At 46.3% G+C, this 25,821-nt stretch overlaps 3 protein-coding genes and 1 long non-coding RNA gene across 9 annotated transcripts in view; 2 read left to right on the top strand and 2 right to left on the bottom strand.

Moving 5' to 3' along the window:
- Nucleotides 1–422: 422 nt before the first annotated feature.
- On the bottom strand, nt 423–5,927 carry SmydA-4 (SET and MYND domain containing, arthropod-specific, member 4). The gene is made up of 5 exons (XM_018016824.2): nt 5,536–5,927; nt 2,510–3,540; nt 2,307–2,429; nt 1,095–1,288; nt 423–784 (listed from the first exon to the last, which is right to left on the bottom strand). The coding sequence occupies exons 1-5, from the start codon at nt 5,551–5,553 to the stop codon at nt 561–563; spliced, it is 1,590 nt and encodes a 529-aa protein (XP_017872313.1). The 5' UTR covers nt 5,554–5,927; the 3' UTR covers nt 423–560.
- A 2,654-nt stretch (nt 5,928–8,581) lies between these two features.
- On the bottom strand, nt 8,582–11,110 carry LOC108619988 (uncharacterized). Of its 4 annotated transcripts, none has more exons than XR_016271183.1 (5): nt 11,096–11,110; nt 10,540–10,658; nt 9,583–10,469; nt 9,040–9,517; nt 8,582–8,959 (listed from the first exon to the last, which is right to left on the bottom strand). It is a non-coding gene; the product is annotated as an uncharacterized LOC108619988 (long non-coding RNA). The 4 variants fall into 4 exon arrangements; XR_001916296.2 differs by lacking the exon at nt 11,096–11,110 and adding an exon at nt 10,946–10,960; XR_016271185.1 differs by lacking the exon at nt 11,096–11,110 and adding an exon at nt 10,946–10,960 and having other exon boundaries at nt 9,044–9,517.
- A 308-nt stretch (nt 11,111–11,418) lies between these two features.
- The window catches only part of vex (somatomedin B and thrombospondin type 1 domain containing protein vexed), a 102,874-nt gene continuing 88,471 nt past the window's right edge, over nt 11,419–25,821 (top strand). The window contains exons 1-2 of one of the 3 annotated variants that reach the window (XM_089474997.1): nt 11,419–11,533; nt 13,817–14,150. In XM_089474997.1, coding sequence (XP_089331123.1) covers nt 13,874–14,150 — 277 coding nt within the window. In that variant the 5' untranslated portion in view covers nt 11,419–11,533; nt 13,817–13,873. Of the gene's footprint in view, nt 11,534–11,642; nt 11,709–13,816; nt 14,151–25,821 lie in introns of those variants that run through there. The other 2 variants (XM_089474999.1, XM_089474998.1) reach the window with 2 other exon arrangements.
- Nucleotides 19,198–24,448, top strand: LOC108619987 (uncharacterized). The gene has a single exon (XM_018016832.2). It carries the CDS (start codon nt 19,622–19,624, stop codon nt 24,122–24,124), a length of 4,503 nt encoding a protein of 1,500 aa, XP_017872321.2. The 5' UTR covers nt 19,198–19,621; the 3' UTR covers nt 24,125–24,448.

Below are 25,821 nucleotides of genomic sequence, written 5' to 3'. Positions count from 1 at the left end.
TGTTATGGAATGTTATGAAAGAATGATATGGTAAAAGCTTACATCGTATATCTTATATGTGCTTTTCCACTTGCAGCTTTTTGTCCAAGGCATAGTCCAGTCGGGCATGCCCAGACCTTTCCACTGCGGAGCGAGCACAAAGGCGAAAGGAAAAAAAAAAAGAAAAACAAAAGACGACAGACGAGATTACAGTTTCGCCATTTCGATTTGATGGAGATAATGGAACGAGTCTCGCCAAGCAAAATGCTGGCTAATTAAAAATTGTTACCCGCCACCGAAGTTTTTTCTCGGAGATTATTATGGAGATAGACGAGTATTACAGTGCGGGAATGAGCATGAGCAGGAGAGTGGCCTTAACTGGTGCAGGTTAACAGGGAGTTTACATAGCTTGCTCAAATATTCCAATCGAAGCACTCCTCAAATTGAAATATAGCAAAGTCTCTATTACTTTTCAGGTCTTTTCAAAACACTTTACAATTCCATCAATATCATTCATCATCATATATATATATATATATAGTCCATTCGGCCCGTCGCCCAGTTCGTACAGGCTCTCTGCCCTACAGCTGTGCATTTATTTTGGCCAAGGCATCAGCTGCGGCTCGGCCCATTTCGTGCTCGCTAGAACCGGGTGGCTCCAGCTGCAGAATGTGTGCGCTCTCCTTGAGCAGTCGCACGACCTCCTTGATGCGCCTCTGGAACTCCTGGCGCGACATGCGACCGCTCTGCATGCCCAGCTGGGCGAGCACCATGATCGGCGCATGCAACTCGTACATGATGAGACCTGCAAGAGACGAAGAGGATACGGATGAGGGTTCGGTACATAAAGAGCGAGTTCGCAGAAGATCCAAATACACTCAAATACACTTTCTGTACACTCTCGATATTTCAAGTTAATAGAATAATAGAAGCCAAGTAATAGAAACTTCAAAATCGGGATCTATTGTATATACTGAATGGTAAATACCTTTCTACACTCTCTAGACTCTGTATACTCTTGATTATTCAGTGAAGGCTTACATACTCTTGATTCAGTTTCTGGTACTCTGCCCACTTATTCTAGTCTCTAGTTATTTCTAGAGTCTCTGACTTACCGCGCAGTCGGGTTAGACCCGGCTCGAGTATATCAACGACAGCCAGAAATTCGCGGCAGTAGCGCTCCTTGCGCTCAATATCCTGTGGCGAGAGCTCGGGCAGCAAATATCCCTCGACACGGCCATAAATCTGGCATAGCGAGTACTTGGCGGACAGCAGGAGATAGTGATTGGGTCTCAGCACCTCGCGATATCTACAAATAGGACAATCGAATGGCTTCAATCAATTTATCAAACTCAGAGTCACCCTTGACCCTTGACCCTTGACCCAAATGTTGCTGATACAAACCATGAGTATAAGTACTTAGTTAGTGAGAAGCTGTATTAAACGGTCCATGGGCGGAACGAAGAGAGAGCGAGAGAGATAGAGAGAGACTTCCTTATAATCATAATGTTAATATTAAGCAATTTTTTGGGTCCCACTTCTTGTGGACGCATAGATCAATCATTGTCAGTCATGATTTGATTGTTATAGTAGAACAGACAAAAAAGAAGTTTTCTGTTCTATATAATAAACAATACGCTCTGATTGATGACTGATTGACAAGTTAAAAGGGAGAGCATAACTAATCGAATCTATGATTGAAACAATGTACTATTGACTGACAAGCTGATTGATTAGCTTGACGATCGACCCAATGATCTTCTCGATCATCGATTGACCGTAAATGATTTCTGATCAGTCAGTGATAAAAGCATACGGCGATTGACTGTCTTCTTTCCTTTTGATTAACTGCTTATAGATGATGGAGTTGACTGATGGACACACTGATTGAATTGGTAAATAGTTGACAGATTGATCAATTCAATGAATTACACTGAGTGATCTCTAATTTCCTCTCTTTCCTAGATTCTTGATTGATTGAAGGATTTGGAATCACTGACATATTGATGTTCTCACTGATGATCAAACTGACTTTCAGTCATAGACTTTGTAGATCTACAGGACTGTCAATCAAAGCTAAAAGTCTCTCAGGGAAAGAGTCTGCAATGTATTAGAAGTTGTATTAGACTGATGCGATTTGATGGAAGAAGCCGCCGGCAAGTGTCTGCTGAGTGTGAGTTGTCATTGATTTTGAGCAAAGTTAACCAAGTTGCTGAAATTACTGTTAGAGTTAATATTGAAGAGTATATCCAGATATAAGTAAAGAAGTTATTGAGGTGAGTATTGTTGGATGAGCTCCGCTAGGTGAGAGGCATCGAGGGACGTACCGTATGAGAAAGTTTTCCAAGGCGGGAATGTCGTGGACATCGATGGACTCGAGATCTTCATTGATGTGATCCAAGAGGCGCTCCACTTGCACCGACTCGATGCGATGAGCACAGCGATCGCAGCTGAAGGGTAGAGGGAGACAGGCAGAGAGAGAGAAAGTTTTTGTGAGAGTGGGATTGAAACAAAGTTGATTTCTACTCACGCCCAGTCGGCCTCCTGCTTGAGCGGCTCTGTGGCTCGAATGCTGCCTGTTCGACAGATTTTGCAGACGAGGTCGCTGCAGTCGCTGCCCAGCTCACGGGGATCGGCGCAGCGCTGGCACTGGCACCAGAACAGCTTGCCGCCCTGGATGAAGGTGCGACGCTTCAAGGTGCCCTGCAGCGTATACGCATAGCTGAGCGTCAGTGTCTCCTGCTCGCGCACCGAACGGGACGTCCGCAGGATGATCGAGTAGTCCAGTGGATCGTCCGTGTGCGATGTGTTTGGTCGGCAGTCGTGCGCGAGCAGAAAGGCGCTCGGATATAGCGTACGCGCCTTGCCCCCTCGCTGCCCAATCTCAAAGCAGTTCACATCCAGAATGCCACAGATCTCGTGCATCTCCGCCGGCTCCAGCCCACTCAGCTCCTGGGCCAGCTGCCAATCGTGGAGCAGTCGCTGCACGACTTTCTTCTCATAGTGCTGCCAGAGCGTGAGGTTCTCGCGCCTCTGCTCCGTGTGCGACTCCATCAGCCGTACCTTGGCGTACTTCTCCGGCTGGTGCTTCCGCATCAGCAAGATGCGCACTATCAGCACCAGCTCGTACAGATCCCGCACCGCGTCGGGCGAGGTGCTCTCCTTGAGTAGCTCAGCCGCCTGCGCCCGCCGCCGGCCGTACAGCTCGCACTCCTCGCGGCTGTGCCCGCTGCTCTGCCCCAGTCCGCGGCAGTCGGCGGCGCACAGCGGCCAGCCGCAGCCCTTGCAGCGGCACTGCTCCGGCCCCAGCTGGACCGGCTGGTAGCAGCCCAGGCAGACGGGCTCGCAGCTGACGCAGGGTCCGATTGCTAGGGGCTGCTCTCTGATGAGCTGCTCGCCGGCGGGCAGCGCGCGGTTGGCCACCAGGTAGCGCCCGTAGAGCTCCGAGTGCTCCACTCGGTAGGCTGGCGCCGGCTCCTCCTGCTGCTGCTGCTGCTGCGCCTTTGGCTGCTCCTGTGTGTCCCTCTGCCGGCTCCTGCCTTGCTGCTGCTGGCGCCTGGTCTGCGCAAAAGAGAGAAGAGGAGGGGCAGTGGCTGCTCATTAGTGGCGCTGCTAATTGTATTCTAATTGCTCTGGTATATTCCGAGTCCATGGCTCATTAATCACATGGCCCGATGCTTGGGTCTCGACAGAGAAAGGGTGGCAGTGCCCCTGCCTCTGCCCCTGCTTCTTTCCGCCTGTCAACAGCTGGCAATTAAAAGACACTCAACGTTAAATGCCTCAAACGACGAGAGCGCGCGCACCTCAACAGGTGCACATCAACGTTGCGAGCTCCTCTCTGCCAGCTGCTCTCGGCTGCTGCACAGGCAATCAGTTGCAGGCTCTGCGAGTGAGCTGAGATGGGACAAGTCCATCCCGGGAGTAATGCCAGCTTCAGCATGCTACTTTCTTTCACTCTGTAAGTATGTATGATGTCCTCTCACTGAACTCAGCTTGATGTGATTATCATTAACTTTATCTGTATCTGTCGGTCTCTGTCTGCCTTCCCTTTCGCCCCTCTGGTCTTATTCGTATTGCTATCATCATTCATTATCATTATCACTTGCGATAATTATGTCATATATCATAATTCATCATTCATTATGCATGCCTCATTATGTTTATCACTTTTGAATATAATTACAACATAATCACTCATAATTATTATCATCATTCATCATATATTACTATTATGATTATAATCACATTATTCATTATCATTATCATCATATATTATCACTCATAATTATTATCATCATTCATCATATATTACTATTATGATTATAATCACATTATTCATTATCATTATCATCATTCATCATATATTACTATTATGATTATAATCACATTATTCATTATCATTATCATCATATATTATCGTTATCGATTCTTTCATTATTATCATTATCATCACTCCTCAGTCATGCATCACTTATTATCATGACTTTCATTCATTATCATTACTCATTAGCATCATTTATTACCATTATCACCATGCATTATCATCGTTATTGACATCATTCATTATCATGATCATCAGTCATTACTATTCACTACTCTTAATTCATCCATCTCATCATTCATCAGTCATTATCATCAGTTCTCTGTTATTTATCACTCATTATATTGACTTTCGTTCAATTTCCACCATTCATTATTCACTATTAATACTTATTAGCATTCTCTATCCGAAACCATCATTCAATATCTATCATTCATCATTCATTATCATCACTCATTATAGCTGAATCGTCCATTTCTGATTGCAAATTTATTTTCTGCTCCTCCGTCCTATGATTTAGTACATTTTGCATTTAATCTCATTGAAATTATGACTCTGACTTATTTCTAAAACAATTTTTATTTATTCCTCGGAATGTAACTGTAAACAGGCAGTAAGAAGAAGAGTGAAGCAACGCCGAGTGATTTCAATTTTATTAGAGCAGCTAGAGACGATCGAGCGACGCATATTTCGGTTGTATATGGCGTTTATTTATAGGTCGCGTCGGCTGAGGCTTGGCGCGCTCTAAAGATAGATGGCTAGAGAACGCACCCCAGTAGCACCCCACCTCGGCACGCCCTCCTCTGCCCCTGGCACGCCCCAATGTGAATTGGGGGCATTCCACAAAAGTGTGGCACGATTTGTGGGCTTTGAATGTTTCCCCTTTAATGTATGCAAAATATATTTTAATTTGTAGAAATATAATCAGCAATAAAAATAAATAAATAGAAAGTTTATATACAAATTTTAATTATACAAAAAATAAAATAAAATAAATTTTTCTTTTCATTTGGATAAAATGCTCGCACACGCTGTTCTCTCTCTCTCTCTCCCTCTCTCTCTCTCGCACACACACACACAGCCGCTCACATGTCATATGCACATATTTATTCTGTATTAAATTAATTTTTAATTATGCAGCCCGTCGAAGTTCTCCCCTCCCTAACCCCCTCCGCCCTCCCCACTGCCACAGCCCCAATGCGTATACCCTGTAATACTCTGGCAATCATGTTTACTTTTTTTCTTGCTGGCATCTCGATTGTTTGTTTGTTTGTTTTTTTTTTTTTAGTTATTTTTTTATGGTTATTTTCGCCGCTTTCCCTCTACTGCGGCAAGCAGTGATTAACGTGGAAATTGCTTTTAATTGATAAATTATTTTGTTTGGTGATTTCGTGAAAGATTTCTGGGGTTGCGTTTTTAATCGTTGTGTTTAACAAGTTGTCATTTGATTACGGCCATTTAAATGGGCGCGAATGATAAAGGCAACAAACGTCGACAGCAACAGCGACAGCGGCTGCGACAACAACATTTAGCATCGACAACAACAATGAAATTATAAATTTATTTTGGTTTTGGTTTCGCGTTGTTCGAGTCGCGGCACACGAATTGCAACTGTCGAATTTGTCGTCAACGGCAGCGGCATTTGGCTCAGACTCAACAGTTGGCCTACACACACACACACACACACACACATACACACACACGCACACACACACACAAGCATACACATACGCATCAGTCACACACTCATCTCTCATCTGAATTTTGTTGTTATATTTATACATTTTTCAATTTAGTGAAATAAAAATGTTTTTTTTTTTACGATTTTCTGAAATTCGGAATTTCTTTAGCTGTCACGCCCCCCCTCCCACACGAATGCTATTTGCCGCCCCCATTTGGCTGAACTGTGGCCCGGCACGCTCATTAATGCACTCAAGTATCGTGCATACCCTAGAAAATGTTAGTGAACTTATGCTTGAATTGAAACATGACTGACTCGCAAATACCCTGTAAAAAGTCGATCGACATATACTGTCAATCACTGAAGTAATTAATGTATATGCATATACCCTGTAAAGTCTGAGAAGAGATGCAAATACGATTGATTTTAAATACCCTGCAAATTATAAGTGTGTTGACTGAGCTTAGTGGATATATGTATACCCTGTTAAGCTCTGTGATGATGAATTTCAAGTATGTTTCAGCTCACCATTTGCAAGGCTTCCAGATACACATGTAGGTGAGAGAGTGCACAATCCAGAATACCCACGTACACGAAATTTAAATCTATCATTCATCCATCAATCCATCATCAACTCGTATATGTGAATTTACAGTTGCTTTTCTTACATTTGTAGTTGGGCATTTGTGCTTGATTTAAATTCCATTATCAAATAAATTGAAGTCTGTGTCGCTTGAAGCTCTAAGAAAAATATGAAAAACCAATTTGTGGACAACTAAAACAAATTGCTTTTCGAGCAGATTTTTTTAGCACGTGGAAACTAAGGTGAAAATGATGAAAATTGTGTCGCAAAAAATGTTGCAGGTCACATATATTTAATGCATCATCTCTTTCTCTCTTTGCCTCTCGCTCTGTCTCTCTCTCTCCTGTCTATTCCTTTCTCTTGTTCACATTTTGGCTTTGTCTGCATTTCAAGTCAGTTGTTTTTGTGCGCAAAACGAGGGCATTTCAATTAGTTGCCAAAATGTAGCCGCTGGCCAGTTGCTAAATACCCTGTAAACATAATGAAATGCGGTGTATTCGCATTGCAATTAGCAAGAGATATGAAGCAATTAGTTCGCAGGGTATATTCGAATCAGGTATGCCCTGTTTCCCATGGGCTTGTCGAATGAAGAGGTATGTTGTCGCTGCTTACAGGGTATTCAAAGTTGGGTATACCCTTGGTTCCAGCAGACATATCTATGTGCAATCGTAGTATTAAAATATGTCAGTGTCATTTGAGACAACTGCTTAAGCTTAATTGAACTTGTGTCTTGGCTTACAGGGTATTTCCTAGTTGAGTGTACTCTGCTGCCGCTTCAGGGCATTTATATTGAATTCGGTATTCCAGCCCATGCCTCTCCCGTTCTCTTGCGCTTCCTTAGCGCCGTCTACCACACATTTGAGATTAGGGGGTATCTGCTAGTCGCATACACCCTGCCTGGCAGTCAGCGCTTGCTGCAGCTGCGTTTAATTGTTGCTGCCATTGGGGACGGAAACAACAACAACTTGAAACAGAGCTGGCAGCCCAAACTGCAAACGGCAACTGCCAGCGGGCGTTCCGACGCTGTTAGTCAGGTGTCGCGGGCGGAACGGGCGGGAATGGAACATGGAACTGGGAGCATGAAACATGAAATGTGCATAACTCGTATTGGCACTCGCTTTCGCTTTGTTTATGATCTGGAGCGGAAACACAACGCATGCGACACCTCTCTGCTGCCACGGCTCCTCCTACCGCCTACCGCCTCCTGCCTGCTGCCTGCTGCCTCGTGCCTCCTGCCCCCTGCCGAGAGCAGAGCTGCGACCCACAAGTTTGCCTAGCTGGCAAATATTTGCGAGTCAAGTTGCCAAGCAGCAGAGGCAGCAGCACCACCACCACCAGTTGGGCGTTGCGTGAGTGGGGGCGTGGCTCGCCTCTTTTGTAGCTGCTGTTGTTGTTGCTGATGATGATGATTTTTGGTGTCAGCATAAATGTCACTCGCTTCCTTTACCCTTTCCTCTCTCCTCTCTCCACTCTCCACTCTCCTCTCTCCTATCCTCCATTAGTCAACTGTCCGTCTCGCTGGCCATGCAACTGTGTCAACTTAACCCATTGTCTGCCCATTGCCAGGCTTGTCGCCATATGCCACGCCCACGCCGAGCACTCAGCGCCCCAAACGGCCGATGCCCGAATAGAGCTGATGCCAAGTGCAAGTGGGTAAATCTCTAGCGAGGGTCGCTCCATCAGCACAGCCGAGAGCAACACGTCAGCTCATTTCATAAACCTTACAAAATCTTATTTTTCATGTTCTCTAAACTCAATCCTGTCCTGACTCTGTCGAGCCTCCTCTCCTCTACTACGTGGCTTTCCGATCCGTTCTATTTCCCCCATCTCCTCTCACACTCGCTCACAACCTCTCTAGTGACCCACGCTCCTTAGCACGCATGTGAGAGTCCTTTTAGACATTGACAGAGCCTGAAGCTGCACTAATTATTACACTAGGCACTTACCCCACCTCTCACCCACTCAACCACTCACCCACTCCCACCCCACCCTGTGGAAATGAAAACTGCAGTTTACGTTCTTTGCATGCATTCACAGTGTAGGATATATATATTTGAAAGGTAAGCATATATTTCATACGATTGACTAGTGCAGCAAACCGGATAGGCCAACCTCGCTTTCAAGAACGCTATCCTGCGCGACGACCGTGTGGTGCGGTGTGGTGAGGTTTGGTGTGGCGTGGTATAGTGTGGCGTTGTATGTGCGGTTAGTAGAAAGATCTCTATAGTGTGCTTCAAGCAACATTAGCCGTTCCAAAATATTTGCGTATTCCCAACCTAAGACGATTTGAGTATAGGTGGTATGGATGATGTGGCGACGCGTAGTGGAATGGTAATGTCTGGTTCAGGTGGTGCGGTCGCGGTACCGTAAGCTTGAAATCGCATTGGCCGATTAACTGTAATTAGAACGCAGAGAATCCAATTGAGAATATACAATCTATAGAATATTGAAGTGCAACTGGCGCTGTGAGCTTACCTACTTTTTTTTTTTTTTTTTTTATACATATGATCCATGATGGCAAATTCGCATAGCTCACGTGAATCGGTCGCGCGTACTCGCGCGCCGTCACGTGTTAGGCGAATTACCCGTGCATGTGCGGTTTGTAAGGTGATTCGTGATTCTTGATTATTGGTAAGTCTGGTAAGTATTGGTAAGTCATTGTAGGTCACTGCAGGTAATTATTGATTGAGTAGGTGCGTGTATTTTTGCTTCATCCGAGTTTCATAGTTTCCAATGTTCCGTTACTTTTGTTTCCGAAAGTCGTGTGGAAAAGGTGTTCAGTTTAAAAGTCGGACTGTAGCTGCGCAACTGATGCGTGTTAACTTCAATCAGATGGATTCGAGATGATATATGATTCAAGTCTAATATGTATTTTTAATATTGCGTTTTCTACTGCTATTTTTCAACATTTTTGCTTTTTTCAATTTATGTTAATATTTTTTGAGACATTTTTCTGCAATGGCAAAGCCTTAGTTTAGTTGGACTGGCCTATTACACACAGAAGGCACAAGACCTTACCTTATTTTTGCTTTCCCGTATTTTTTTTCGCTTCATGTTTGCCTATTTTAAAAGCTTTAAATTTTCCGAAATGATTTTTTGTGCTTAGATTTTAAAACGATAACAAACCAAATTTTTCACATTTTCGTAATTTTTTTTTTTTTTTTTTTTTTTTCACGAAACTACAAAATTTTGTTTGTTCCCAAATAATGCTTTTTCACAGCATTTTTACTAATATTATAATTTCATTTTTTTTTCCGAATTTTTCACTTTTGAATTTTGGATGTTGTTTGTTAGAGAGCCAGATACAGAATGAATATAATATGAAATCGGGCTGGGGGTATCAGCCTGGGCTCGCCCCAAAAGCTAACTAGATTTACAAAAAAATTTCGCTTGAAAATACGCCTACTTCGAATATCGTTTGAGCGACAAGATTTTTAAAAGAGATACGAAACCAAAAATAACAAAAAAACGAGCTAAATTTGTTTGTTCCCAAATAATGCTTTTTCACAGCATTTTTACAAATATTATAATTTTGTTTATTTTTCCGAATTTTCCATTTTTGAATTTTGGATGTTGTTTGTTTGAGAGCCAGAGACGGAATGAATATAATATGAAATCGGGCTGGGTGTATCAGCCTGGGCTCGCCCCAAAAGCTAACTAGATTTACAAAAAAATTTCGCTTGAAAATACGCCTACTTCGATCTATCGTATGAGCGACAATATTCTTAAAGAGGTATGAAAAAAGTTTGCTGAGATTAGAAATCAAAAAGAACAAAAAACGAGCTAATGAGACGAAACGAGTTCTGCCGATTTGCCGTGAAAGAGTGAGAGAGAAAAAGGTAAAGCGTACAAATAAGGCTGCTGCTTTCAAGACAATTCGTTATGGCCGATCATAAGTTGCAATACTGCAAGATAACGTGAGGAAAAGAAACAGTTATAGTGAGAAATAATCTGTGTAATTTAAATGAGGCTTACCTACAGAGCTAGAGAACGAGAGAAACAGAGAGGAAGTCATTGTATTGCAATCCAATGGGCTGAAGGTACCGTTAGCTGGCAATCGTAATGGCTGTCGTTAAGCCTAAAGCGCCGACACACTAAAAGAGAAAGACAGAGACAACAACAACGATCACAAGTAAGCGCGCAAGAGCAAGCTGACTGAGGAGGAGGGAGCGAAGCAGTAGAAGAGTTGTTAAAGTGATTGTTGTCTCGCTCAACTTTTTTAATATAATTTAAAACAAACATAGCATGCATCTATGCGTGTGTGTGTGTGTGTGTGTGTGTATGTGATTGCGATAACATTGATTTAAACACTCCGCTTTGAATGGCTTTTAGAGTAAATATTGCTATTGTCTGTTGGCCTGCGGCGTATTTAAAAACTCACCACAGAGTGTAATTCTTTTTATATTGTTTTCTTTTATTTCAATTCAATTTTTTTTCTTCTGTTTTTGTTTGTTTTGTGTGTGTTGTTTTTTTGGGGGAAATGCAAGTGTAACGACGTTATGCCGGCTTTTTTGCCTGCGCCTTTGCGTACCGTCCTCTCTCCTCTCCTTGTCGTGCAGTGAGCAAAGCCCACTCAAAACAAACAAATCAAAGCGCTTTGCACGTGTCAAGCAGCGGCTCAGCCACACAGCGACTCAAACGGGACGCCATGAAAGAGTAGGCGAGACGATGCGAGAGACGCGGCGAGGCGAAGCGAAGCGAGACATGGCGAGTGGAAGGGAGACGGGCCGAGACGGGGTGCAACGATTCGAGCCTGCCGAGCCGAGCGGTTGAGTGGCTAAGCACGAGCGACTGCCGACTGCCGACTGCCGACTGCCGACAGGCGACACTGTTTTGTGTTGCTTTATAACTCACCACGCAGCAGAGCAACTGGCACAGTCGTCGACCGGCTTTCGCAGTGTTCGCACTTGTCGTGCGCTTTCCGCAACGTAACAGTTAACAGTTAGCTCTCGAAAATAGCGTAAATAACGTAAGCAAAACACACGTGTGGAGCCAACAAGAAAGGGCGCTTATTAGACTTTTACACCAGCTGCTCTTCATTGTTGTTGTTGATACTTTTTTTTTTTTTTTTTTTTTTTTATAAGTGGAACTGAAACCGCGCCGCAGTGAGCGATATTCGCGTGTGTGAGAAAGGAGTGACAAAAGTTATTAATCATTTAAGCACATTTATGTAGCCTGGCTAACACACACACACACACACACAGACCTACAAATACCACACAGTAACACACTTGAAAAAAAATTGCGGAAATTTAGTTTGCTTTGTCTGTGTGCGTGCCGCCGTCATTGGTGTTGTTATTGTTGTCTCGTTTCTCCCTTTTCGATGGCCCGCTTTAAATTCTGTTTATTTCCTTGCTGCCTATTTTTAGGCATTTTGCGGTAAATTTAATAACGGCACCTGCCAAATGCTGCGCGTGTTTCGCCAACCGTTTTGAGTGCATTTTTTGTTGCCCACCCAATTGTCTGTGTGTGATCGAAGCGTTGTTCAAAATTAATTTCGCCCTGCCAGAGCTGAGTGATTTTTTCGTTCCTTTTGTTTGCTTTCAGCGTCTCTGTCTGCGTGGACTGCGTGCGAGTGCATTGAATTGAGTAATTCGTGGGAGTGTTAGAGCCGTTCCTTTTGACTCAGTGATCTCATTTGTTGAGTGATTTATGATGGACGATTTATGAGTGAGTCGCAATTGCATAAATTGCGTGTACTATACCCATAATGTGAATGATATATAATAATGTTCTGATTGGCTGCAGTCCTCTTTGTTGTGGTAATGGATTATCATTTAAGTTTTTTAATGAAATTGTTAATCAGGCTAAATTGGACAGGTTTACCACTGTTAACAGATATAATTTGAGCTGTGCATATTCAGCACAGACCATTTGAGTTTTTTGGCCGCAGCTCCTGGTTCGCTTCACCTGGCGCATACAAATCGAAAATTAGTTTTTAATCGAATGCAATTTTTTCTTTTTTATTGTAAAATTCAAATGAGAGATCGCTTTCTAATGCAAATTGATTCACATTTATGTGAACATATATACATATGCTTATGTATGTATGTGTGTCTTTCTCGGCCATATTCAGACTTGAGTGCTCAATCGCTTTGCCTTTAGGCTCGTCTCTTGAGCTCAATTTGATATAGCTGGATGAGCATAATGTTCCTCCACAAAGAGATGAGTGGAAGGAGTTAAGAGGCTGGCTGCATCAAAGTTCCTCTGCGATGAGAGTTTCTACTCGAACTCAACTTATAGTATCCATATGATTGGATGAATGAAATTTCATATATCCATCCCTCTGGCACTCTATAATAAGATATAGTGATAAGATATAGATAGATAGGATTAATAAAGTGAAGTCCTTGCTTTTTAAGTGAATATGCTCCATCATTTAAGAGAATCTCTTGATGGCAATCAGTTGCCTCCTTTCGGTCCATTGATTTCGTCAGCTTGTCTTGGCAGCTCATATATTATCATAATATCTTAACGATTTCGGCAACGATTTATGAAAATTGAAATGGTTTTTTTTTTTTTTTTTGTCTTTTTATTACACCTTGCCCGTTGCCCCACACCTGCCACAGCATGGATGCGCCATTGTCTACAGTTTCCTCTTCTCCGTTGACTCCTTTGTTGCCATCTGCTTCAGTATTTTATGCAAAATAGTTCTATTTTTTGGTTGCCCATTTGGGAATTGATTAGCATTTCAATAGGCACAATTTTCTAGGCAAGAGTTGATTAATATTGAAGTGCTATATAGATTAGTCAGCCTATCGCTTATCGATTAGTCCTTTATTATTATATCGATATATATATATATCTATTGAACATATGATTCTAAGTCAACGACTACTGTTCTCTTATTATCGATACATACCGCATTGTAATATTAAATTGGTTTAAAGCCTTATATGGCATTGTTTTGGTAAGTCGTAAAGTCCCCGTCGCACCCTTTTGCTATAGGTGGAATCTGCTCCCAAATTCCCATTTCCCCTCTGCGATATATTGATAGTTACACTCTTCGCTCTCTCATTCTCTCTCCTCTCTCTCTCTCTCTCTCTCTTGGATGCCATGCTGGCACACAATTGTCATAATTCAATTTTAGTTTTAATTTCCGCTTTTGGGCGTAAATTGCATTTGCACACACTGCACAGCCACACCCACACTTCTATTCGTATTGTCCCTACACACACACACACACACACACAGTCACACACACAGCCAGTCGTGCATGACGTATTGATGAAATCTGTTCACACTTCTATAGGGAACTATTGTTATCGGTTATCGAAACAGTTTTGATTGCAACAAATATAAGCTGAAAATGTCACAAAATTTGTTTATCGCCATCTGCCACGCCCCTCAACCGAAATGGGCGCTGCTTGGCGGAGTTGTGTGGTTGTCGCTGCTGTTGCCTCTGGCGGCTGGCGGCTCGTGCCGCGAGGCTCAACTCTGTTGCAACGGGCGCGACTCGTCGTGCGTGGTTCAGAAGGCGCCGGTGAATGCGATTATCGAGGATCTGAGCGATAAGCCGTGCTATTGCGATCACGCCTGTCTCAAGCTGGGCGATTGCTGTGACGACTTCAAGGACCACTGTGGAGGTGAGTAGCTTCAGTTTGATATTAATCGATAACTATCGATAAGTTTTGCAAAGAGACATTTCAGCTTGGCTTTTTAGACCTATGCTGGAATGTAAAGGAGTAAAATAGTATCGAAATCGATAATTATCGATAAGTGTAGGAAGTGTAGGCTTGCAGCTAAGTAAACTGTTGCCTCAACTATGGTAATTATTTGCATTCGTATGACATATCCAATCGGAAAATGGACTATCTGGCATTTTTAATTGCTGACTGGGACTCCATATTTTAAAGGAGAAAAAATTAAAGGAGCTGAGCCGAAGTTCATTAGCAAGCGTCGCAGATCTAATGCGATATAAACTAGCTAAACAACAGCGCGAATATTCTCAATATGTTGCAGACTAAAGTCCACTCCTCCTTCGCCCTTGCGTCCTTCGCGTGGCTGCGTGGCTGCGTGTCTGCGTGTCTGCCTGGCAGGCATGTAACTAGGACTATAAAAAGGCCAACTTAATGGCCACATCCACAAAACTAAGAGCAACATTCATGGCTCGTTGGCTCGCACTGCCTGACGACTGCCGGCTGCCGGCTGCCGACTGCCGACTGCTCACTGCTGACTGCTGCCTGTCGACGCAGTGCCACGCCCCCTGTACTCCTGCCAGCCGCGTCTTACAATTTGTTCCTTTGCATTTTTCTTCTTTTCTTTTTTTTTTTTTTTTTTTTTTTTTTTGGGTTTTGTGAAAGTACAATAGCTAAAGGGCTTTAATTTTATTACACACAGCAAATAAAGTCAACGAACATGCGGCGGCGGCATCTCTCGCCTCTCTACGCGCTTCTCAGTCAGCCAAATTAAATAAGATACAGATGGCGATGGAGTGGGAGGGAGGGGGAGAAGGGGAGAGGGAGAGAGTGGAAGACACTGGCGAAGACTTGGCCAAAAGTTGAAATTTTTGCGTGCCAGCTGCGGCTACACAACTTGCCACAACAATATATAAGAAAAGACAGCAATGACGGACTAGCCTGATACCCTGCAGAGGCTGAGCATAGAAAATGTGAATCGACCTTGAAATTAAGGACTGCAGGTTGAGTGATGCTCTTATGGGAGGAAAGGCTGTCCATATACCCTGTAATTCTCAGCGCGCTCTCTCTCTCTTTCCATTTCTCTCTCTCTCTCTCTCATTCTATTTGACTATTTCGCTGCGTCTGCTGCAGCTTTACATTTCGGTGCATCCAGCTAGCCGCTAAGCTTGTCAAATTTACAGGGTATCTGATAAAAAACTACAAAACAAATGGCAGCGCAGCAGGCACAACAGCAGTTAAGGCCCGTCGCAGCCAAAACACAATTTATTTAATTTTGTATTAAATTTGATTTGATTTTTATTGTTGTTAGTGAGATGAAGGGCGAGACAGAGACAGAGACAGAGACAGAGAGGGGGCAGAGCGAGTAGAGATTTATGATTACATGAAGGAGGCGCATCAATTAAAGCGCCGCTGCAAAACAAAAAAAAACCATAAACACAAAAACTAATACGAATACAAATAACAGCAGCTCACAAGACAAACAACACATACACATACACACACACACACACACACACACACAGAGCAGCTCCTGCTTCAGCCGCAGGCAACACAATGAAACATAAAACGGACAATGACAATCATTTGCCAGCCTCTGGAGTCTATTCGTAGGCAAGGTATCTAGGGGCACGGAGGCAAGTGCGGGGGAGAGTTTTGGCCGGATATTGTCAGGGGGAGGGAGGCTGTTGCAGTGGGCGTTTATAGAGTGGGCGTGGCTATACAGCCAAGTGCAGTTGAATTTGGGTATTACTAATAACTGAATATCCTGAATGTGAACTGCTTGGAAATGTGTGCATTGAATCGTTCTTGGTATCAACTTAAAGCAGCTATCGATATACATCGATAAATATGTGTTTCGCTTATGTCGATAACAGTGTATGTCTGCAAATTAATAGCTTAAGTAAACAAAGTTCCCAGCACAGATTTATATGACCTTAAATTGATATATCGAACGGTCGATAGTTCTCGTATTTTTAGAGTTTATTGCATTTTTTTCTACATACAATTGCTTTAAAGGTCCAGCCTTTAATTCAGCTTACGCTCTGCCCTTTGCTGGACCACCCTAAAATCTCGTATTTTATTTTCTTGGCATTTTATATGGAACGTCTATAACTACCAATTAAGTTTGGTAAATATATCGTGCTATAAACATAACAAACATGTCAAACTAACAGGCAGGCGGAATTGAGGCGGGGCGGGGGCGGGGCGAGAGATGTGAGCGGACAAGCCGAGTGACAGGCAGTCAGACAGGCAGGCAAAAGGAAATGCGTATAAAGCGATAAATGTCAAGTTAAGCAAAAGAAAGAGAGAACAGAAAACAGAAACAGAAAGCACGAAAGCGAACAGCCAGAGGGGGCATGGAGCGTGGAAAAGGGGGAGAGAAAGCAGGAAACCCAAACAGCAACAGCTCGTAAAGTTGTAGAGATCGCAGTGCTGGAATGGGATATTCAGCTGGTTTAGTATGTGCAGCTGTTGCCAACAATCAATCAAAGTCATCTCAATACATATCGATAACGATAATTGTAACATGGAAAAGATTTAAGTCTAAGTTAAAGCAGATTAAAGTGTTAATATATCGATAGCGACTGCGATAACGATTATTTATGCCGCTCTCTCTTTCCCGCCGAGTCTCTTAACATCCGTATCATATCTCTATACGTTCTCTCATTCTCATTTTATTCTATATCTATCTCTCTAACTGTCACTCTCTATCAATATGAATTTCTCCCTCGCACACCCTCCCTCCTTCCTTGGAAATCTCTTCAAGCCAAGTCTTCCCAATTAATTCGCCAATTAAACTATCATAATCAACGCTAATTAGTTCGGCGAAATATTTGAAGGCAGCGGATGGGGAGGCCTTATTAATGTCTCCTTAATAAGGCATGGAATTTTCAGTGTTTCAAAGCTTTTAAGTTGACGCCGAATTAATGATAATCGGTGAATATGAAAGTCGATAATTAATAGCAATTTCGGATGGGGTATGCTCTAGTGTGATATGTGGGCTGGCCCCCTGCCTGTTTATGCACTACCTCAAACTACGTTCTTAGTGCGAGGAGTAGTTTGAGGAAACTTTGCCTTTGTCTTAATAGATTGAACCAATCATTTGTGGTCCATACGTCGTTAAACGTGTTTACGAAGCTCAGAGCCAAATGACCCAACTTGGATAATTCACTTCGCGGTTCGAATTTGGTTTACCACAAGTCTTAGCCTTAGATCTTAGTTCGAATAGCAAGTAGAGGACAGATAAATGATACTGTATTCGATACATTATGCAATGCCCACAGACACCCTCCAAATCACTTTAATCAATGTAAAGGCTATGCATTAGAGAAGAGGAAGAAAAAACAGAAATTTAATGAGCGCCGTATCGAGTGACCGAAAAAACCCCTTCTGACCCTTTCAGCCCCGAACGCTGGTTTCAAATTGTTGGCAAACAACTTCAAGGCACGGCCAGACAGACAGACAAACAGAAAGACAGACAAACTTGCTCCGAGACTGACCTAGCCACCCCCACAGGCCAGACCAGCCCCGGCCCAGCCCCTTGTCACGCCCTCCCCCGAAAGCGTTTTGTGAGTAGGTAAATGAAACACATTTGCGTCAAGACCTATCAAATCAAATAAATCAGTTGCAAAGTGAAAGGAAAACAACTTGATGAACGGCCAGTGCAAGAGATCGACGATGCAATACCCTGTGAAATGGTAAAGTGTGAGCAAAGTGTGAGTACTATAGGAAGTGTCCATCAGGAAGTGTCCATCACCTATTAATTATGTCAGTGTGCTCCACAGCCATGAATTGAAAAGAGAGTATGAATATGTATGTATGTATATGTAGTTGGCACAACACAGCAGACATACCCACATGCACGTAGTATTTTGGTCTAGGGTAAGCATAAATGGGCTCAGTCCATCGCATTTGACTTGGGTCTTTATTTTGAAGGGATTTGCAGGCAACTCTTTGCTCCTGCTGCTGCTTTTGCTTTTGCAGCGCCTAATGAGCGCTGAACCTGCAGCTCGTACGCTCCATTTGGCCTAGGCTAAGTGGGATAGCAAGATGGCGGGAGTCGGAGTTGGAGGCGTAGCTGGACAGCATGGCATAGGCCTTAGCCTTAATGCCCAATTGAATGTTTCCCTAACAAATTGAGGTCGGCTATGCAGCAGCTTAAAGGGAGTTCAAAAGTCGACTTGGCCTAGGAAGTCCATCAAAATGGCCCGAAAAGGAAAAGGCATAAATATTAATTATTATCAAAATTGTGCTAAACACTCAATTAGAAAGTCACCCCAGCGGGATTTAGCTGTATGTGTGTGTGTGTGTGTGTGTGCTGTTTGCGTTCAATAAAGATAATAATACAGTAATTATTATGAAAACGTTTGTTAATGCTTCACATGCCACGCCCACAGCGCCCCCGTACAAAGTGTGTGTGTGGTATTCACTAATGCTTGGGGCCAAGACTTTTGCGGCTCAAAAACTTTTAGCACTTTATTAATTTCATTTAGCACATTAAAAGCATTTTGTTAATCCTATGGCCATCAATTTGTAGGATACACACACTCTTCCTCTATTGCTCTCCCTCTCTCTCTCTCTCTGTCTCTCTATCGGTCTCCCTCTCACTCTGTGCTGGGCATTTGTCAAATCAAGTTTCTATTAAGCCAAAGTAATTGGTAAGGCGCAGACTGAAACTTCTTTAATATGTTGAGTCATTAGACTAAGACCAACAAAATTTCAATGGAATTTGTTGTTGGGCACTAAGAGTTAGGGTAATCCCGCAACAGCCCAGAGTTTCGTGTCTTCTGAAACTGATACTGAAACTGGAATTATGGCCATTATGTGGGAGTTGGCGTCGGGTCATATTTGAGACTCACTGACATGAAGAGTAATTATGTGTGGGAAATTCTGTGGGGGTAACTGAGCTCCGTTCGCAAATCCTTGCTCACAGGGGAGAGGCGGGGTTAGCTAGAGATGGATAGTAGGATTTTCTTGTTGCAGAGTAGAGGCATTACTTCAAGGTACTGCAAGTAGTATGTCCAATCTGTGCCTCCTATTCACATCCTCTTCGAGCTGAGTACGTCGGAGAACCTTCATAAAAGTAGACTTTGATTCTATGACCAAGTTCCATTTAAGAGATACTCACTCCATTAGCTTAACTTAGCCAACTACATATCCTGTATAATTTTCAGTCCTAGTGAAACTCTGTTTTGCTTCGCCTCATATATAACAGGCTATGAGAAAGGAACACCCCCAGTGAAACTCAGTTTTGGCTAGCCTCACATATAACAGGCCATGAGAAAGTGAAAACCGATTTGCCAGCAACGGCATAAAAAGTTATTCAGTTTGTGATCAGGCATCGAATTGAAAGGAGGGAAAAAATAATAAAATTTCTAAAAATATATATAGTGGAAGAGATTGTGAAAGGAGAGAAAATGATAAGAAAACCGATTGAGAGAAATCGAAGTCCGATGCAGGCTCCGCGCCCTGCGAGGCTGAGCGCGGCGCGCAGCGCGTCGGACGAGAAGATGGAGCAGCACTTCCTGCAGCAAATGGAGCTGATCAGGGAGATGAGCAAGGCACATCCGTGCGTAGCTGAGCGCGAGCTCTGCCCCAAGTGGCTGGGCATCTTCTCGCGCACGACCAAGGACGAGAAGTCGGCGAGGAACTGCCTGATCACCCTGATGCACAACCAGCTAAAGCAGGACAGAAAGCTGAGCTACCCCTTTACGGATTTGCTCAACTGCAATCGGGACTTGCGCACGGTGCTCGACTACTACGATGCTCGGCGCAAGCCGACGAGGCAGAACCGGAACGACGCCAAGATTGTGAGCAAAATCGTAACGCAGCCAGTAAGGACGCTGCTGCGCAAGCCAGACTTTCGGGTGCAGACTATAAAGAGGAGCAGTGCCGTGGGCTTGCGTGTGCCGGAGCCGTCGCGTGCGAGTGTTCCCACCGTGGGGCTCGAGTCGAAGCCGCAGAGCAACCCAAATGAAGAGCAACCAAATGCAGCAAAGATTGCCGAGAAGCAGATAGGCCAATTGGATAAAGGCGAGCGGCTCTGGCACCATGAGCTCATCGCTAATATCAAGCCCGGTTGTAAAGTGCCGACTACGCCTAGGCCTCAGCCAGGTCCACTTCGGCCGCTTATCCTAATGAGCCCACCCAGGCCCACCAGCTCCACTTCCGCCCCGGTCAACGACTTGCCAGTGGCTGTTCAGCGAGACCCGCCCCCAAAGGATTTGCCTGTGCCTAATCGCCGATCGAAGCCCTTGCTTGAGCTGTACAAGAAGAAGCACTTCAAGGAGCACGAAAGCGATCCCGATCCAGAAATGTCTAAAAATCAGCCGAAGAGGCTCATATCGTTGGCTCCGCGACCCGCGCGGTTCCAGCGACCCGACCGACCTGAGCGACTCGAATGGCCTGAGCGAGCCGAGCGACCTGACCGATCCGAGCGACCTGACCGATCCGAGCGACCTGAGCGATCCGAAAGAGCTGAACGATCCGGACAACCTGAGCGATGCGAGCGAATCGAACGGCCTGAGCAATCCAATATTCCTGAGCGATCTGAACGACCTGAACGATCCGAGCGACTTGAGCGACTCGAACGGCCTGAGCGAGCCGAACGGTCTGACCGACCTGAGCGAGCCGTACGGCCTGAGCGATCCGAACGATTCGAACGGCCTGAGCGATCCGAGCGACTCGAACGACCTGAACGATCCGAGCGACTTGACCGACTCGAACGGCCTGAGCGAGCCGAACGGTCGGACCGACCTGAGCGAGCCGTACGGCCTGAGCGATCCGAGCGACTCGAACGACCTGAGCGATCCGAACGAGCTGAGCGAACCGGACAACCTGAGCAATGCGAGCGAATCGAACGGCTTGAGAGAGCTGTAAAGCCTGAGCGATCCGAACGATTCGAACGGCCTGAGCAATCCAAACTTCCTGAGCGATCCGAGCGGCACGAACGACCTGAGCGACTCGAGAGACCCGATCGGCCCGAGAAACCTGTGCGGCCCGAGAGACTTGAACGAGCCGAACGACCTGTGCGACCTGTGCGACCCGAGAGACCCGAACGACTCATGCGTCCCGAGCAACTCGCACGACTCATGCGACCTTTGCATCAGGACAACACGTCAGAGCGTATGCGCAAAATGATGGACATCGAGCGACGCAAGGAGCAGCAGGCGATCGAGCGACAGCAGCGCGAACGCGAGCGTGAGCGTCAAAAGGCGCGCGAAGCGGAGGAGAAGAAGCGCGAGGAGCAGTTGCTGGAGCAGGAGCGGCTGCGTAAGCAGAAGGAGCACGAGAATCAGTTGCTGCGCGTGCACGAGCAGCGCGAGCACGAGCGCAACTTGCGCAGGCAGAGGGCGAAGGAGATGCGTTTGTTCACGCTGAAGAAGCCCGAGAAGCAGGCCGTGCAGCCGGAGTCGAAGCAGGATTCGCGCGCAGAGATGCTGCGGGAGACGATAGAGATTGAAGCCAAGCTTAAGGAACAGAAATCGGCCATCCAGAAATCCAGGGCGGAGGAGCTCCGACTTGAGCGCCTGGGGTGGGAGAAACTTGAGGGGAAACAAACTGAGTTGCAGAACCACCAGGCGCCCAAGAAGGAGAGCCTCCAGCCCTTGGAGGTAAACATTGACCCGGCAATCGGCGAAAAGCTGAAATATGAACTGATGCGCGTCGAGGAGCTCAAAAAGCTGCACGAGCAGGAGAAAATGCGCCAGCAGGAGGAGCAAATAAGACGGCGCAGCGAGGAGCTCGAGCGGAAGCTAACCGCAGCGCGCGACAAGCAGCTGGCGAACAAGCTGCGTTCCATTCTGAGTCAGCAGCAGAACCATCAGGTCGCCGAGGCCCTGAGGATGCAGCAGAGGCTGCTGGAGGGAGAGCCTTTATCGACGTCGCGCTCTAGCAAGGAAGGTAGCCCGAGCCAAGTTCCGAGCCAACATGAGCCAGAGCCAGTGGAGCAACGACCCAAAAGCAACTCGAACTCGAATTCCAATCCGAGCTCGAACACTAGATCGAAGCACAGTCATAGCAACAGGACTCGAGGTGGCGATAGCAAGCCTCCAATCCACACGCCTCTTCCAGCACCAACACCATCGCCCTCTGTCTCCCCAACGCCCGTTCAGTCCAATGAGCAGCTGAACAACACCAGGCGCCTGGAGCTGCAGCAATACACCAGGGAGTGCTTCCTGCAGCACATCGATGAGCAGCGGCTGCGCCTGCAGCTGGCTGAACAGAAGGTCCACACCATCGAGGTGGAGAAGCAGCAGCTGGAGAAGGAGATCAAGGAGCGCCTCGACATGCTGGAGTGGCTGACCCAAGCGCAGAGCCGCAGCGAAATGAATGTCCTGGGCAAGAGCGGGTCGGGCTCGGTGCCAGAGTTCGTGAAGTTCGCCTGGCGTGTCCAGCGCTTGAACAGCGACACCAAGTACAAGTCCATTGCCAAGCGGATGGAAGCGGCGGGGCGGCGAGCCCAATCCGCGAGCGTCAACAAGTGCAAGCGCATGTGGTCGCCCCTGATGAGACGCTACATTCAGTTCGATCGGCGCCGCAGGTCGAGCTCGAGCGAGACTCTGCTGCCGTCCGACGCGGAGCTGAGGAGGGAGCTGAAGAGGTACCTGCGCAAGAAACTGCATTCCCAAACGCAGCAGCAGGAGAACTCCAGCGGGGAGTACTTCACAACGCAGCCGCAGTCGCAGCGCTTCCAGCACTTCATTGAGATGAGCAAGTCGCGGGTGCGGGTCGAGCGAAGGAAACCCAAGAGAGCGACCAAAGCGACCAAAGCGAACAAAGCGACCGAAACGACTGAAGCGACCGAAGCGACGCCCGGCCACGACAGCAGCTGCAGCAGCTTCAGCTGTCGCGCAGTCTATGGCGGCGACGACACCGTCCACGAGCTGAATGAGTCGAGGCCCAGAGCTGTAGCCATGCGCCATCAATGCCCGTGCCGATTGCGCCAGAAGCAGAAGCAGGAGAGGGAGAGGGAGAGGGATAGAGACAGAGACAGGCAGAGGGGAACGGGTGACGGCACTGCAATACACTGCTCACAGTCCACGCAGACAGATATCTTTCGCCACGCACTGCGCACGAGCTCCGCGCGCCGCTCGCTGCTCAATCGCAACAGACGCAGGATGCAGAAGCGCATGCGCCTGCAGCTTATGCGGAATCGCAGACGTCATCAGGACCATTTGCTATCGGGCGAGCACTTTCAGTTGTCCGACCGCGAGCTGGAGGAGGAGCGGAGCATCTTCCAGCGGCTGCTGCAGGGCAGCGAGCCGGGCGCGAACGGACGGGACCAGCTGCTGGTGGAGAATGCGCTGATGGAGCGCAAGCTGCTCGTGGCCAAGCAGCGGGAGCAGCAGCTGAAGCAGCTGCAGGCCCAGATGCTGAAGGCCTCGGTCGAGGTGCTGCAGCTGCTCGACGAGGCGAAGGAGGTCTCCAGGCCCGACACAGAGACCACATGCAATCGCAGCTGCATTCGCTGGCGACACGAGATGCAGTTGTCCGTCAAGCCACTGGTCCAGGTGCCCTGCCGCATCTTTGGGATGCTCTTCGAGCCGCTGCTGCACGACGGCGACGACCAGGTGGAGCTGCGCCGGCAGATCGACAATCTGGATGCGCAGCTGGACAAGCATCTGGCCAGCCGGCTGAGCCGCGCGCTCGACAAGTGCCACACCTGCTGCTGCCAGCAGCGCCTGCAGCCCGCCTGGGAGTCCCATCTGGAGCACGACCTGGAGCACCGCAAGGTGCTGGCCACTCACAGCTTCCAGCTGCTGCGTCAGCTCTTCGACGAGCACTGCAGCAAGTCGCGCGCCATCTGGCTGGGCGCCCTGCAGACCATCGAGACGCTCTATTTCGAGCAGATCGCCGAGAATATGTCAATGGCCCGACCGGCCAAGGGCTCGAGTCTCCACAAGAGATCCAAGCACTAAATCCTGGAATTTCCCAAGTCCCTTGCGATTAAAGAATCGTCAGCTCTAGTTCCTACGGCTGACAAGGGCACTGCCGGCTTGACTAAATCATCTGATATGGAGTTACCTTGGATACCACGATCTCTCCTTCCCATTATTCCCGCATTCGATGTACCATATTTTGATCATAGTTTCCAAATTCGCTTAGTTGCATTTAATTATGTTCGATCCTTTGTTGTTTTGCAGCTGATAAGTCTAGTTACCGATAGGTCTGAGGCCTGTCGACCTCATGAATGCCTTTCGTTTAAAGAATCCCTTGTCAATAAAGATCTAGTTAAGCCCCGATTTCTTTCGTTTTCTCTCTTTGGACTTTTGGGTCTAACTCTTTCGCGCAGAGAAGAGACTCTCCTGGGAAGTATTTTGCCTGTCGACTAACCACATCCGACGGAGCTCTTCTGATCGACTATTTGCCTCTACCTGGAGAGCTCTTATAGGGAGAGCGAGCTTCCGTCAGATCTGTTCCGCCACTTGGTCCGCCTTTCTCTCCCTTCGCTTCTCTGGCAACTGCGGCTTACTTCTCGTGTCATTTTGCGCTTCTTATAACCCATTTGTGTCCATGTCAATGTTGATATTTGTTGTCTCCGCTCGATGTTGCTTTCGTAACGACAGCCAAAGTCAAACTCAATTTAACAAAAAATCAACGTAAATGTAAATTGAAACCTGCTTGCGAGCCGTGAGTCAACGTTTGGCAGCAGACAACGAGGCCGAGTCCTTGCTACTTGCCCCGCGCCTCGTAACCCTTTGACCCTCTCTCTCCACCGACCCACCAACCCATCGCTCCACCTCGCGCCTCTGCATCTCTCTGTCTTTAGCTGTCTGTCTGGCTTCATTCCTTTCCTTCCACATGTGCTTGAGAGCCGACGCTGCGGCAGGTAAAAACTCTGACCTGACCCATCTTGCACTTAAAGTCGACCTCTGACATCCCTCCACCTCTACCGCCACCACTGCCCGACTCTCTTTTGATGGCTCGCTCTATTTGTGTTGGTTAAAAAGCAATTTCTTCGCTTGGTGTTGTTGCACTTGCATTATTGCCTCGTCGACTGCAACAACTGCTGACATTTGCGCCGCCATCAGCCATCAGCAGTTTGGCATATACCCTGTCCGTGAAGCTGCCGTGGAGCGTGTTGCATCATTGCTTATACTAAATTGGAAATATGTGTAAATGCGTTCCAAGACTTCAACATTTTCCACATGCTGTGGAGGTTTCCTCTGTGAACTACCACATGGATTCGTCGAACAGGTATTTCTTTGATATTTTCATGCAGCTCCCACAGGCTAATTGCCAAGTCCCTTTTGATTCGATACCACCACTATCGTATGATAGCCTTGTTTGATGCTCTTTTGCATGTTCAAAGACAATGATAATTGCTCTGCTCTTCTCCTTTCGTTTGCCGTAGATGTCCTCCTTTGCCCCTGTTTCATTCGTTGACTAATGGATATGTTTCTTCCCACATCTAGCTTCTTCTTTCCTCTACTCTCTGCTTCTTTAGTGCTGTTCGTAAATCTTTTCTGCTTGCCTTTGCTTTATTGTTGCGTCTTATATAGAAATCTAAATTTTATATCGTTCGAGTCTCCACATTCTCTGCTTCTCATTTTCTCCCTTCTTGCTCCTCTGTTCTGCATTTCTTGTTGATCCAGATCTTAAATCTGGCTTTTCG

This window comes from Drosophila arizonae, chromosome X (assembly GCF_054131065.1).
Source record: "Drosophila arizonae isolate 15081-1271.41 chromosome X, UAZ_ARI_1.0, whole genome shotgun sequence".
NCBI lineage: Eukaryota > Metazoa > Arthropoda > Insecta > Diptera > Drosophilidae > Drosophila > Drosophila arizonae.
Note: the sequence above shows the minus strand (reverse complement) of the source record. Positions and strands in the feature narration are given on the sequence as shown.